This window comes from Emydura macquarii, unplaced genomic scaffold (assembly GCF_026122565.2).
Source record: "Emydura macquarii macquarii isolate MOO-44397 ecotype Brisbane River unplaced genomic scaffold, CSIRO-AGI_Emac_v2 contig_1230, whole genome shotgun sequence".
NCBI lineage: Eukaryota > Metazoa > Chordata > Testudines > Chelidae > Emydura > Emydura macquarii.
Window position 1 is genome coordinate 20,764,155 of NW_027131367.1, and position 15,290 is coordinate 20,779,444.

The window sequence follows — 15,290 nt, forward strand, 5'->3', positions numbered from 1 at the left end:
CCACTGAACTTATTGCTAATCATGCCGTTTTCAGACCAACTCTGATAGCATTTAGTGTACATGCTGCTGAAAGGATTTAGCTCTTTCTGTAATTTTAGTATGGTAAGCTGTTCTTTTTGTCTTTCCCAGTTAAGTGGGAGATGAGTTTACAATTGACTCATACCCAGGGCACATAGAGGCACTAAGCAAGGTGCTGTACCTTGTCCCTGCTGCTTTTTTGCACTTGCGTTGGTGCCATTGGCAGTATCTATTTACAGATAGGATAGATTTTTAAGGTATTACGTTGATGGGTAGTGCATCTGGGGGCAAAACCAACATTCTTGTGGGTTATCCAGGGAATGTTTTACTCTTTGTGAATTATCAAGCTAAAACTATTCCCACCTCTCAGAAGAACGTGGAGGTCTTTGCATTAATGTCTGTTTATAAATGAAATCACTCCAAGTCCGACATTGAACCCCAGTCATAGAGCCTGAAGCTCTGCAGTGGCCTATGTATATATGGGGAGATGCTGAGACCTGTTCACTGAGTACCCACAGACACCACTGTGCTCAGACTGAAATGGCACTCACACTGTTCGCCAAGAGGCGACACCCATCCATAAACCAAGCACCCAGCTGTCGTCACACCCTACCACGGTTTAACGCTTATCTTCATAATGTTCAATCACAGCAATGCCAGGGTCTGCTGAAATGACAGCATTGGTCTGACTGTACAATTACAGCAGTGCCATAACTACCCCCAGCTGTTAAACTGCCGCAATCACCAACAAAATGGTGGTTTCAGAAAACAGGTGGCCAAAGTGCTCTCCATGCACCAGATGTCGCCCGTGGGCTTGTGCCAGGCAGTTCATAGTGGCAGTTGCTATGCGTCACCTTTAGTACTGGGGAAATGCCTGTAGGTCCCTGCATGCAACACTCCATCTTGGTCTGAGTAGAAAACCACATAGACCAAACTGGAGTGTTGCATGCTGGGAGCTGCAGTCTGTGCAGACAGTCTGCTCCTTTTTGTACAGATTTGTGGTGATCCTGGCTAGCAGCTAAAGTTTGGGCCCTTCTGAGGCATAGGAAAGCAATACATCTGTAAGTCTGCATACTTAGGGTCCAAGTGTGAAGAGGAGTCCTCTCTGCCCCACTGCCCGGGGGATGGGTGTAGCTCTAGTTAGAGCACCCTAGCTAGAGGGGCTGGCTTCCTTCACTGATTCATGGCTGTTGGGAGCACAGAAAACAACCGTATCTAGTTCATGTCAAACCCCAGCTTGGCTCTCCTGCTGCTGCTGTTCCTGTCACGTTGATGCAAATGACAGACCGCAGCTATAGATGCCAATTTCGGAGTATGTTTGTTGAATCCTGAGTGAACAGCTTCTCAATGGGAAGCCCATCGCTCAGCCTCTTTGTATCTCACACATGTGCCTCTGCCTCCAGCTCACATACAAAGTGAATTCCCTCTGCAGATTTTAGCTGTCTTTGCAGTTTAAGTGTCCGAACAGAGAAAATGTACAAATAAACTAGCAGAGCAGGCATCACGGCAGAGCACAGCTTGTTCTGTCAGGGATTCCATGTGTGGTGGGGGTAAGCACAAACCCTGTGTTTTCTCCTCCTTGATATGACAGATCCTTGGCAGAATAGCTAATTAGGCCTAACTCCAGCCCTGCTGAGAAAGTGTCTCCCCCCTGATGTCTGACAAGCAGCAACTCTGGTACAGAATGAATCTTCCCTTGTACACCAGCAGCACAGAGTGGTCATTTCTAGCTCAAACTTTCAACGCCATTTAATGGATATGGGCTCCCAGCCCCATCAGAATTAGGTGACTTTGGAAATCTCATTGTCAGTTTTTCTCAGTAGTATGGATGGGTCAGATTGTTCAGATACAAGGAGAAGCCACATACCACTTCCCCGCAGAGCTCTTACAAAACCATAACCTTTTCTGAGCTTCAAAAGAATTTAGTTGAGCATTTTTGTGGTTGTGGTGTTTCCCCTCTCCCCAATTTACAATATCCTCAACTCCTAGCATTCAAAAATCATGTCAGGAGCCTAACATTCATAATGAATAATAATAATTAGTTAATAACTAAGTAATAATTTTAAAATATTTTTGGATTCTTCTTCTTTGCCTTCTGCTTTGTGAGTTGTCAGGTTTCACTTGTTTCACATTCCCAGGCTTTCCTCTGCACCCAAAACGGACAGAAGTCTGGCTAGGGAGCCCAGCCCAGAGAGTAGAATGGGGACAGTTAACATAAGCTTGGCTAAAGTTAGTGAGATTCAGTTGGATAGCAGCCCCATTTAGCTGCATTCTGAATTAAATGTTGGTTTTGAAGTCCATCTCTAGATGAAGACACTTTGCTGATTACAGGAAGCATGAAGCTTTTTGTTGTCATTTGCATACTGGATAAATTTGCAATAATTGTGCATTTTTAATGGCCTGAGAATTGGTTGAAATGCTGAAGAGACATGACTGATGCACATCTAACCAGCCAATGGAGGCTGTGGTGCCAGTAGGGGGTTTCATTGCTTTACGTTGGATGAGTCACAATATTTAAAATTCAATGTGCAGCTTCAGGCTTCAAAGCTACTCTCTCAGATTGATAACTCGGGAGCCTGACTCCATTAGTGGTGAAGGAAAAAGAAAATCCATTCATTTTCATCTAACAACCTTGTTTTCCCTTTTCAGAACAATCTGACAGAACTGAAGTCATTTGGATCGCCGCCTTCGGCTGTCAGCAATGTCACTGCTGCTGTTATGGTGCTTATGGCTCCAGGTGGAAAGGTTCCCAAGGACAGGAGTTGGAAAGCAGCTAAGGTTTCCATGGCCAGAGTAGATGGCTTCCTGGATTCCTTAATCAACTTTGATAAGGAGAATATCCACGAGAACTGTCTCAAAGCTCTTCAGCCGTACTTACAGGATCCGGAATTTAACCCTGAGTTTGTGACCTCCAAGTCCTATGCAGCTGCTGGTCTCTGTTCTTGGGTCATAAATATTGTGAGGTTCTACAAGGTCTACTGTGATGTGGAGCCCAAACGGCAGGCTCTGAACAAAGCCAACGCAGAACTAGCTGCTGCGCAGGAGAAGCTGGCTAACATCAAAGCCAAAATTGCTGTAAGTTTAAGACAGGCCATGATACATGCATGCACTTCACTGACAGCTGCCATGCATTTCACTGCTTAGAGGGAAACCCTCAGCATTGGAAGGGCTTCTTTGTGATACCATGCTTTCTTGAAAGAGTGGATTCGAAGACTGGGCAGATTGTGGTCCTTTATCTGCTCTTGCTAGACTTTTGGAGACTTCCCTGCTTTCTATAAAAGTGCGCTAGCTCTATTCCAAATTTGCTTATTCCGTAATAGAAGGGCTCAGTATTTAACTCTCATTATTCGCACCTAAACTGGGATGTCCTTTTATCACACACCACACCAACATATGTTCTCTATGTGCCACACATCTTACAGAAAACAAGAACTAGAGAAAGCTTTAGAGAGCTTTTTAAAAAACGTACTAGGACTATTTTTCTTCCCTTCTCCAACACACTTCCAGGGGACTTGTTAAATTTTGTAGGAGGTCAACTCCACTTTAGTATGACTCAAAAGATCTGTCAAAGCAGGACTCCTAACTGGGAAATCATATACTCCGCCTGCGTTTAAAGTTTTGGCACTCATTAAAAATCCAGGAAAGTACCGAAACAAAAAACTTTGTTAAAAGCGAGAGATGGTTAAAAACATGTTTCAATGGAGAGCAGCTCCCATCCCACTTCCTCTCCAAAATTACCCTTCCATTCCCGTGTGCTGCAGTGGGTGATGGGACAGCTGAGTTTCTGAAAATCTATATATAAAATGCATATTCACAAACACCCATGTATGCAACGTGTGTGTGTGTATTTATGCAGAGATACACAAACACACGTGAAAATCTATATATATATGGGGGGTGTGTGTGTATATATGGGGGTGTAAATGAAAATATTCTAACAATATTTTAGTTATATGATTTAATGCCAAGCTAGTTTGAAAGAGACTGTATTTTGTGTTCAGCACTGACAACTGAGAGCATTGTTACAGATGCCACTAAAAATAATCCCTGTTCCATATTCAAGTTTATTTCTAGTGCATTGTTCAAACAGTGTTAAAATGATTTAAAAGCATTTAGCCTTAAGCTGTTGTGCTGGATGCAGATAAAATCAATGATTAACTCTGGTTCTCTTATCTCAGAAGTGAAATATTCCAACAACTTTGGGGACAGTTAGAGTTTGTCTTAGAGCAAAGTGTGACCAAATCTGTCCATGCAATGAGTCCTCCTCAGGTGGCAGTGTGGCTGTAAGGAGGCCCTGCAGACTTTGGTTCCCTCTCTTCTTTTCCCAAAATATTGGCTCTCCTTGGATGTGGCCCAAGTGTGGAAACAGCCCAACTGGACCTGCGTGTGTATTGTCCCCAGTCTCCAGTACAGTGGGTGGGGTTGGCACCCCCCTCTGGAAATGGAAAGTCCTTAGGCACTCACAGGAAGGACATCTCTCAGAAGGAGAAGGGTAAATGTAGAATCTCCTGTGTCACTCTCACTCCTGGCCACTGGGTGCTGGGGACATGGCTAAGGGATGGCTCATACTCCCTTATGTCTGGCTGATATCTAGCATCCAGGATGCTCCTTGAGGCTGTGAGTAACAAGCGTAACTTAGAGCTGCCTTGGGGAGCAGCCCAGCACCAGGATGCACACAGCATCAGAAAACGCAAAGGTTGCAGAGAGCCCTTTTGCACTTCCTCCTCCTGAACTGCACTAATCGTTGCTTGGGCACAGCTCAGGACCCCAGCCACCATCTTCAGTCAGCCTGTGATCCCCTCCCGTAGTCTCTGCATTGTCCTATCCACAGTCCTTTGCACATGATGTGGCCTATCATGTAAACAGTTCCGTAGCATGCTGCCCCTCCCACACCCTCGCATGCTGTTCTGCAAGGGCCTGATCCAATGCCCATGGAAGGACTCCAGCTGACCTCAGTGGGCATTGATTAGATCCTAAGTGGTGTATCCTGCTGGTGTTGAGGTTCTCCTGCAAAGGGATCAGCACATTGCACGCTGCACGCAGTGCTCACAATTTTACAGGCTGAGACCCAGACATGAGCACTCTGTGCAGGAGTCCTGCCTCCTCTCATTCCAAAAGCAATGATAGAGGCTGGGTTCAACATTGGAGAGACGCACGCAATGAAAGCAATTTTTGTAAGAGTCTTATATGACGAAAAGTGTTTTGCTGCAGATGTTCTGATTTTTTCGTTAACAGCACCTTAACGAAAACCTAGCAAACCTCACAGCCAAATTCGAGAGGGCAACTTCAGACAAACTGAAATGTCAGCAAGAAGCTGAAGCTACTGCAGGCACCATCTCACTTGCAAATCGACTGGTGAGTATCAACAGATGGAACTTTAATCATATGAATGGAAGTTGTCAGGTGCAGTTCACAATACATGATATTTCCTGCATAGCTGCAAACTGTAGTAATGACAATAATTTTATAGTATTTCCAGTCCTAATGATGTGGCTATTCCCATAACTCTGTGTACATCTGGTTGTTTTCTGTGAGCATTTACATTTCTGGTATGCTGTACATAGACAACGATAGAGGCACGGCCTCTCATCTCTGTTGTTTAATTTTCTGAACAGTTAGTGGTCTATCAGAACAGTAGGTCTCAAGACAAGACGCTAATAGGAAAAGAGCTGTATTTGCTTCTTCATGTAATGATATATTGTAAAGCACATGAACATGTTTATACTTTTTTCCAATTTTTAAAATTAATTAAAATGATTAATAAAAATCAATAAGATGAAAAAAGTGATAAAGCATTAAAGGTGCTTATGTGGCCCCCCTACAATTGTGTCTGAACACCTCCCACTCTGGATTTTGTTTATCCTCCAGCACCCCTGCTGTTATCCCTATTGCACAGATGGTGAACTGAGGGAAAGACCATGTAATCTGCACAATATCACACAGGCAGTGTGTGGCAAAGCAGAAACTTGAATCCTGGCTTCCTAAATCACGGCCCTAACCGCAGGACCATCCTGAGCACCCAGTCACAAGGATAGTATTTAGCAGGGTGAAGAGGGAACTAAACTGGGGGTGGTAAAGGGATGGCACGGATCACTTCCTTTGTTTCCCCATTCTGGAGCAAGAAGGAACGAGCAACCTGCTCCCCCTTACGCAGGTTGGAGCGCAGTGACAATCTAGTCCTAAAACTGCAACAGCTTCTAATATTAAGTTCTATTTTTAGCCCCAATAGCTTTGGGTTAGAAAGCTGGTTTATGCTGAAAATTGCCAGATTGACTCTGAAGGCAAAGGAGAATGTGTGTGCAAAGTTGGAAGAAAAGTCGCTAAACTGTTTTTGAGTTGCAAGTCATTCAAAAATTATCCTGATTTGAAATGTTGGCTTTTGTCTAGTGCCTCTTTGTTGTCTCTAGCTGAAAAGAAGCTGGTCACTTCTGCTGAATATAGTTAAATCTCTTTGACACCTCAGGCACTGGTTATGTTTGAAGAAAATACACTGTAATTCAGCAAAGCTGTTAATGACTTCAGATGTGGTGACTTTGGTGCCTTTTCCTGTTCCTCTTGAGGTCAACATGAGCTTTTTTTGCTATTGACTTCAGTGGAAGCAGGATTGGACACTATGAACCTGATCCAAAGCCCTTTGAAGTCACTGGAAAGACTCCCACTGACTTCATGGGGATTGAGTTCTATAGGTGTGCGGCTGGTTGCGGCTGAAAAGGACATGCAGGTATTTCTACAGGTGAGAGCTGAATCAGATTATTCTGCAGCTCAAATAGCTGGTGATCTGTGCTGCTGAAACTAGAGCATAAGGGCACCGGTCCTGGCTGTGCTGCAGAGGTGTTCTCCCCATGCTTCATTTCATAGCAACAGAAAGAAGAGATGGTTCACGGGGCTGGTCTGTGATGCACAAGACCCGCACTCAGTCCCCTGTTCCACCACATTTAAACCCAGGTTTTTGCAGGTATTTAGGCACTTAAAGATGCAGATGGGCACCTAGCACGGTTTTCAGAGGCGCCCAGCTGCCTAACTCCCATGGAAATCCATTGCATATGGGTACCTAGTGCTTTGAGACACGCTTGCGTCTTTAGGCACCTGCATATCTCTAAAAATTGAGCCCTTAGTCTCTGTGCAATGGGGATAACAGCATTTCCCAGCTCACAGGGGTTGTGAGGATAACTGCAAGGCACTTGGATACGATGGCATGGGGCGGGGGGGCAGATAAGCACCTGAAACAGACAGTCCCATTCTGAGGCTGATTTTGTGCCTGAAGAAAGAGAATGTCTCCCACTTCCAGAAGTCTAGGGTGAAATCTCATTGACCTCTGGAAGGTTTTCTGAACAGTTTGCTTGAATCCAGGCAGTACATTTTGAAATGAAAATACTTTAATATAGCTCCTCTGGGAGCTTTTGCAACATTACTTGTTTCTTTGTGTCCCTCTGTGATGACTGGGGGGTCTGGGTGTCCAAGCTATAAATTTGGACTTTGCAGGGAAAGGGGAACTACTGGGGCACTGCAGTTAGAATGTTCGTTGTTTTCTAAATGCTCTCTGCTCTTTGAATATGTCTTCTGCTCTCGAAGAGCAAGAATCTGTTGGATGTCTATGCACAGCCTGGATGTGTTAAGCATTTACACCTACCACGTGGCCCCTTGAAGAGATAACCCTGAAGGCTCACATCTTGGGGTGGAGTTCTGGGAGAAAATATTTAAGCTATGGAGGTGTCTGAAGAATCAGCACTTGGTTCAGAGGTGAAGCAGCTGGACAATGGGTTCCAGCTCTGAGGAGGGGGCGCTTGGCAGAGAGTCTGTACCTCAAAAAGTTGCTTAGGATCCCCAGGTTGGGATAATGGTTTGGCTCCATTCAGTCCCCAGAGGCTTAAAGAGTTTGGGTTCCCAGAGGCTGGGTTCCCTCACAGTCATCTAGTGAGTGGCCAAGAGCTCGACCAGGGCTGTCACACCCTCCACTGCCTGTTGAAGTCACATTGCACCATAAAGTTTGAAACATTGGCAGATTGTGACATGGACTCATGCAAGATTCATTTTTTGAAGGCAGGAATGATACAGTTATTCACTGCCCACATACAAAACTAACACATTCTTATCAAGTATAAAGAATTGCACAACCCTTCACCACAAGTTTCACTCTAATCCAAAAATATGGACAGTTCTTTCCTCAGTAAACCCAAAATGGAAACACATTAAAAAAAACCTTTTAGAAAAGAAACCTAAAAATCATGACTCCAGCTCTGCCCTTACTTACATGTGTTGTACACTGACTTCAGCAGAGCAATCCTGATTTCTACCAGTGTGATCAGGAACAGAATGTGGCCTTCTACACGTGCACATCAGGTGCATCCATTGATCCGCTTGAAGTGCGGACAGTCATATATAATTGTAATCAGGACTAATGACATACACTTTTCCAGTTAAACTTCACAGACAGAATTAGTCTCAAGAACTAACAACCGTAAGTGCTTTAACAGAATTGTCTCTCTTCACTTGCTGAATATGTTAATTGGTAATATTTCCAGTTTAGCAGTATGACTTCAAAGGAAACGTTTTGATTCTGAAATAAACGAAACACAAATAATACATTTTAAAAAGCAATTAAGAAAAAACCTATCCTTAGGCCAGAGGTCAGGGGGTTGTTGTGAAGTGTGCATCTCCTTGATACTTGATAGAAATGTTTGTTTCATGTGCACCTTGCCCCAGTCCAGCAAAATCTTTAAACACATACTTGATTTTAGGCACCACGTGAGTTACCTCATCGATTTCAGTGCAACTTTCATGTGCTTAAAGCTCAGCATGTGCTTAAAGTTAAGTAGTTGCTTTGCTGAATTAGGACCTATGTCTTCAATTGTTGATTTCGTTATATTTTGGTGGTTGGGTTTGTTTTAAAAAATATGAAAGATAACAGCACTGCTGTCACTCATCAGCTGTAACTGTCTGTAAATGAAGGGTTTGGCTAGTTAATCATTAGATTCACACATCTTTGTGAAAATGTCATCTCTATTGATGAGTTACCTTGGCTGTTGTGTTGTAAAGAGGGCACACAGATGTTGCCTTCCTTGTCAAACTAGGAGCAGAGACGAGGTGTGTTAGCAGTACTGGGAAAAGGATTCCAGTCTGAGTATCTCCTAATAGAGACAGAGGAATATTTCCAACGAGACAGATCTCCTCCCCTGGGGACATCCTACATTGCAACTCTGCCTGGAGACTTTGGCATCTTTAATTTCTCCTTCAGCTGACAGGATTAGCTCTGGAGTCTCAGCTCCAAAAATCTATGCTTCCCCATCTGGTCAGGCATGGACACTTGGAGGTACCTCAGATTCTGTATGGGCAGCAACTCTTTATGGTCCATAAGCTCCTGCTTCTGCTGATGGTAGCTCCAAGGATGGGAACTAAGTATTAGCACTGGTAACAATTCATTTAAAACCTCAGAGAACCACCACTCTCCACACTAAGACAGTTGGCTCTCAGAGCTCATATCCGCCAAGTCCTGAAGGCACCAGGGCTGAGATTTGCGAGGGGGACTTTGGTGGTGCAAGAGTGACTCTACAGCCTGGTGGTGAGAGTACCCACTTGTAATGGGGGAGATCCAGTCCCTGCTCCCAATCAGGCCAAGTGGGGATTTGACCCTGAGTCTCCCACAGCCTGGGTGATTTCTCTAACCACTAGGCTGTTGGATATAAGGGCATGCCCCTGACATCAGATCCTTCAGGGAAATAGGCATTCTTCTGCCTATGTTTTTAATCACCGTATGAGCTAGGCGCTGAGCTGCTTGGCAGTGTCAGGACTCAGGTCGCTTTGCATGTGCCCACGAGCAGAAAAGTAGGTGCTTGCAGGGTTAGGCAGCAGCTGTGCCGTGGCTTTGTGGATGCCAGTGGCATCTAACTGTGGGTGTAGGCACCTCCCTGGGCAGTAAGTTTCTGGGTACCTCTGTGAATCTTGCTCCAAGCTGCTTCATGGCATCCCTCAGAAGCATTAGTGTGAATCCCTTTTAATTTTTGGACTGTAAAGTGCTTCCAGTTATTTGAGCATAGTGCTGGCAGTAGTTCATCTTGTATAGGGAACATACCTGCATCTCTCATTTCCTACTGCAGTGCTTTTCATGTTCTGGGGACTAATTTAAACTGAACATGATTATTCAAAGTAGGGTCTAATTAAAAAATTCAACATTAGATCTCAGAGTTACAAACATTGCATCATGAAATAATTTAAACAAACAGTGAACAGTAGGTACTAGACCTTTTTCCCATCACACTCTTCTTTGGCATTATGCGAATTAGCATAAATGTACAGTTCTATCTTTTCACCAATGGGTGACACTGGTAATTTCTACATCCATTTCAGTATTTTGTTTACAGAGAGGAAAAAGTTTAGACGATTAGGTTTCAAGGCGCTTGTCAAAGTCAATCATAGTGAAGCCAATTAAAAACTGTAAGGAAAAGGAGAGCAGGCACAGTGAATTAGCATGAAGAATGTGCTTGTAATTAAGAGGGAGCTGGTAGAAGGCAGGGCTTTGGTTAGTGGCAATATGCAGGACCTTTTTTTACTTTAGGTATTATGTTTCTAACCATGACTTTTTGTCCTGCCAGCCCTTGCTGGGATTTACATGGCATTGGACTAATACAACTGAAATGAAAATGGTCCATGCCCTAGTACAGTATGTTGTCATGTTGGGGAACACAGATTGTTCCAGCCTCCTATGTTTGCCAAGAGAAATACGGCCCAACCTGGCAACTAGCTTTGCGTTGTGTGTGAAATCGCGACACACAATGAAACTGAGAAGGGGATATAAATCTGGACTGTCAGCCTAGAAATCCAGAGGATTTAGCTTTCCTGGCCCCAATGTTCTTCTATCCTTACTAGAATCCCTAAGAATTCTTCTGAATCATGCCTGCTCATCCTTCTGGCTGAGGAGGGCTGGCCTCAGCCCCTCCAGAGCCTGTCAAAGCCACGTCCTCCTAGGAAGGGCTGGTACCAGGAAATTTAACCCCCCTGTGATGCCACTAGATTGTGACCTCCTGTCACTTGAAAAGAAAGTTAGTTCCCACGACTCTCTTCCCCGTGACCTGAGTGTCCTTTAGGCTGCAGATCTGGCAGCCTGTCAGAACCTCTCTGCCTGCAGCATTCCTAGACAACCCCAGCAGCTCAGGGACATCAGTGGAACTCACTAGCTCTGTGCCCCGAGTTTTACTCCTTAGTGGGGTCAATCCTGCTCCCGTTGCAGTCATGTGAGAAGCATGAATCAACAGAGAATCATCATGTGATTTGAAACATAAATGGCCCCCTTTAAATGCAGAAAGCAAGCGGTGCCTTCTTCTCCTCTGCTCCATGTCAGGCCTCTTATGGCAGCTGTACTACTGTGGTGCCAACCAAAGCCATCCGCATAACGTACAGCGTACTGAGTCACCCCTGAGATTTTCCCACTGGTGATCCCTGTTCTGATCCCAGCCTGAGGTACCCTGGGCTGTTAAGTGTTGTGGCATGTTGGAGCTGCTGCAGGATCGTTGCTGCTCTTGGAGCGCCGGTGTGAGCTGCATCAGCAGAGAGCGCACCCAGCTAATTCAGCAGCCCCCCATGTTACTCACAAGGAAAGGCTGCAGCTTGGGTTTAGTGGTGAAGGTGCTCGGCCAGGTTTATTATTGACGAAGCACAGTACTAGCACCCTGGTGCCATGGTTACAGATGCACTAACACATGTATGCCCGCGACAATGGTACCAGCTCAGTCAGCGCACCAACGCTGCCCCCTTGGCTGGACAAAGATGCCCCATCTATGACTTCTTCTTTTATACATCGATACAAACAAGTTACGTATCATGCTGTAGACATTGCTAGTTACCACCCTTCTCCTTGTACTGCTAGTTCAAACAAAACATCCATATCATTATCTTGCCCTCCCACCCTTATCTTAGGAGGGGTTAGTGTGTCTGTGTACCATTTCTTATTTGAGAACTCTGGGTGTTCTTGTACCATCCTCTCCGCTCGGGAATGTGCTTACGTGGTTAGCCAATATCTACTGAGCTGTTATTTTGCCAAGGCCAGGACTGCTCTGGTTCCCACTGTTAGTTATGCCCAGGACTCCAGCAAGGCCTACACCCTAGGGAGTGAGAAGAGGGGAGGAGGAGAGAGAAACTGACTGGGGAGCAGTCTCAATTATCATACACCCCCAGCCTGAGCCGCACAAAAATGGGAGGCCCCAGGAACCCGGAACCTCCTCCAAAACGGCCAGAAAGGTGGAGTGTACTGGGTGACACCCCTGGACTTCATTGGGAAGCACAGCATCTTCCATGCTAGTGTCAAGCCAGAGACAGTGTCTTCTGTCTCTTGGCACTCGGCACATTTTCCAGCCCTGACAGTCACATATTTTGCTAAGAGATAAGAGGATTAGAGAAGCACATACTGCCCTGAGCTTTGATAGGGAGAAAGAAGATTATCCATTAATATTGTTATTTAGATTACCTTAGAGGATATATACAGATACATCCCCTGCCCCTAGAATGTGCACTCTAGAACGGATGGGAGGATGTGGCAACAAACAAAACTGTGCCTTCGCTGTACACAGCGTGCTGCTGCAATCTCTCTGAGTGCAATAAGGAAATATTTGAGAAAAGATACCATGGTAATTCTCAGAATTCACATAATGTCAGCAACAGGGCTAATAACGCCCCCAGCTCACTAAATCCTGAGAGCCATCCCCACTCCTCCGAGCCCCTTTGGAAAAGCCAGAATAGACAGAGAGACCTTGCGCAGAAGGTCAGCAGTCAGATGGCATCAGACCAACCTGAGAAGCAGTTCCAGAGGAGACTGCCTTGCAACCAGATTGCAGCGCGACCTTCCCAGCTACGGGGATAAAGCACAAGGAGATGATCAGTAAGACAGAGTCATGTTTCATGACTTGTTGCTGTGCTCAGGACTCTAGGTCACAATGAAGACCTGGGGAAACCCGCTGGAAGGCAGCACTCTGGGGCACCCCATTCAAAATGCCTCTGAGCAATTGCAGGCTGTGCTAGCTGTCTGCAGGTGAAGCTATTCAAACTACTTCAGCAGTTTTCAGTCATGGATGAGCTGCAGGAAGATGAGACCAAGAGAGTCAAGTGCTGTCAGCCAGCGATCCAAGGGGATGAATAGGCTGGGAGCCACCACTCTGGAGGAAGAAGCCAGTGATCCTGGTTGGCCTCTTGCTGTGGAGATGCTATGGCCTTGGCCAGCTGTGATTCAGATATGAAGAAATCACTGGCTTGCTGCTGCCTCTTGGCTGCCAGAAGGGGCAAAGGATGACCCCCAAGATTCTCTACTTGCTGTTGAGTATGTGGGAACCAGGGGTGAATTGGGAGCTGGGGAACGGGTGACAGCAGCAGGGTCAGTGCAGATGACAATAGGGAAGAGCCTTCCCATGGTGCTAGTAGTTGGAGGGCTGAATTCAGGGGCCAGGCCAAGGAAGTCTGAGCTATGCCTTCTCTCAGCCTCCTCAGCCTGTACGAGTTTGGACTGTTAAAGCTCAGCTAGATGCCTATTAGCCTTGGCTGCATACGGAAGGGAGCGGGCACTGGCAGCAGCTCGTAGCAAGAGTTGCAGTTGAAGTGGTGCTGAGCACAGTTGAGCTGGAGGTGCAGAAAAGGACAGACAGTGCTGGCACCAGTTCTGCTAGCTGTTCCTAAACCCTGCGCAGGGTTGGCTGCAGCTGCTGTCCGGGAGGGTTCAATTTTGCATTGCAAAAAAGGTTCTAGACTCTCACCCACTTCTGAGCATGTAATTCAATCTTCCTTCTCCATCATCTCACAGTGAGTCTAACCCAGTAATGCAAACATCTAGGCCTCAGTCTTGTGCCCAGTTACTCGTATGTGGCTTCAGAGGGAATTCTTTTAGTGTATCTGAATTTTAGTAAAGAGCCTCACAGAAGTAATTCAAATTGGCTTGAATAGGAATACTGTCCTATGGATCTCAAATTGGCTGAAGGACCAAGAGCTGCAGTGTGCTTAGCTGGGGAAAATGTCTGGTGGGATAAGGATCCATGTTAGGTCTGATTTTATTTAATGCCTTATTAGTGATTTGGAAAATGGAGAAAGCAGCATATGAATGAAATTTTCAGGAGCTCCTTTGCGGGGGAGTCTTTGCAAATATCAAGTAAGGGAGAAAAATCACACAAAGAGCCTTGAAGGGTTTAGAAAAATGGACAGAAAACAGATTCAGTCTCGAGAAATGAAAGGGATATATGTAGGGGAAAGTCATCCCAAGCAAAGGCAGGCCAGTCGGGGCGAAAGCAATCTAAAGTGTCACTGCTGAGGGTGACCTGGGACTTCGAGTGGCTGTGATTTAGATGTAGGTTTTCAGAGCACCATCGCAGCAGGGAAAGGGAATGCCATTTTGGGCTGCAACCTCCAGTGTGGCCAACCTTAGGCATTCAGAAATCACAAGATGTTTTAAATCCTATGATTTTAAGCCAATTAATATATTTGGGCTCTTTCTCTGCACCTTCTGCTTCCTGATCATAAGAATGGCCATATTGGTCATACAAATGATCCATCTAGCCCAGTATCCTGTCTTCCCACAGTGGCCAGTGCCAGATGCTTTAGAAGGAATGAACAGAACAGGCAGTCATTGCGTGATCCATGCCATCACCCATTCCCAGCTTCTGGCCAACAGCAATCCCTGCCTTTCCTGGCTAATAGCCATTGATAGACATATCCTCCATGAACTTATCTTGTTCTTTTTTGAACTCTGTTGCAGTCTTGGCCTTCACAACATCCTCTGGAAAGGAGTTGCGCAGATTGACTGTGCATTGTTCTGTGAAGAAATACTTCCTTTTTTTCATTTTAAACCTGCTACCTATTAATTTCATTTGGTGACCCCTAGTTCTTGTGTTATGAGAAGGAGTAAATAACACTTCCTTATTTACTTTCTCCACACCAGTCATGATTTTACAGACCTCTATCATATCCCCGCTTAGTTGTCTCTTTTCCAAGCTGAAAAGTCCCAGTCTTATTAATCTCTCCTCATATGGAAGCTTTTTCAGACCCCCTGATCATTTTAGTTGCCCTTTTCTGTACCTTTTCCACTTCCAATATATCCTTTTTGAAGGGCACATTTAATTCGGGCTTTCAAGCTTTTCTCCATGACTGTGAGGGTGAAAAACTTACTTTTTTTTTTTGATGGAAGCTGCGATTCTCTTGTAAACATACGACTCCAGGATCTAGAGCTTCAAGAATAGCATCAAATTCCATGAGATTTATACTAAAATCATTGGAGTTGGCAACACTGCATATCCTGCTCGTGC

At 45.2% G+C, this 15,290-nt stretch overlaps 1 protein-coding gene across 1 annotated transcript in view; it reads left to right on the plus strand.

Moving 5' to 3' along the window:
- The window catches only part of DNAH9 (dynein axonemal heavy chain 9), a 361,000-nt gene that overhangs the window by 201,363 nt on the left and 144,347 nt on the right, over window positions 1–15,290 (plus strand). The window contains exons 50-51 of the mRNA XM_067547747.1: window positions 2,668–3,093; window positions 5,254–5,373. Coding sequence (XP_067403848.1) covers window positions 2,668–3,093; window positions 5,254–5,373 — 546 coding nt within the window. The remainder of the gene's footprint in view (window positions 1–2,667; window positions 3,094–5,253; window positions 5,374–15,290) is intronic.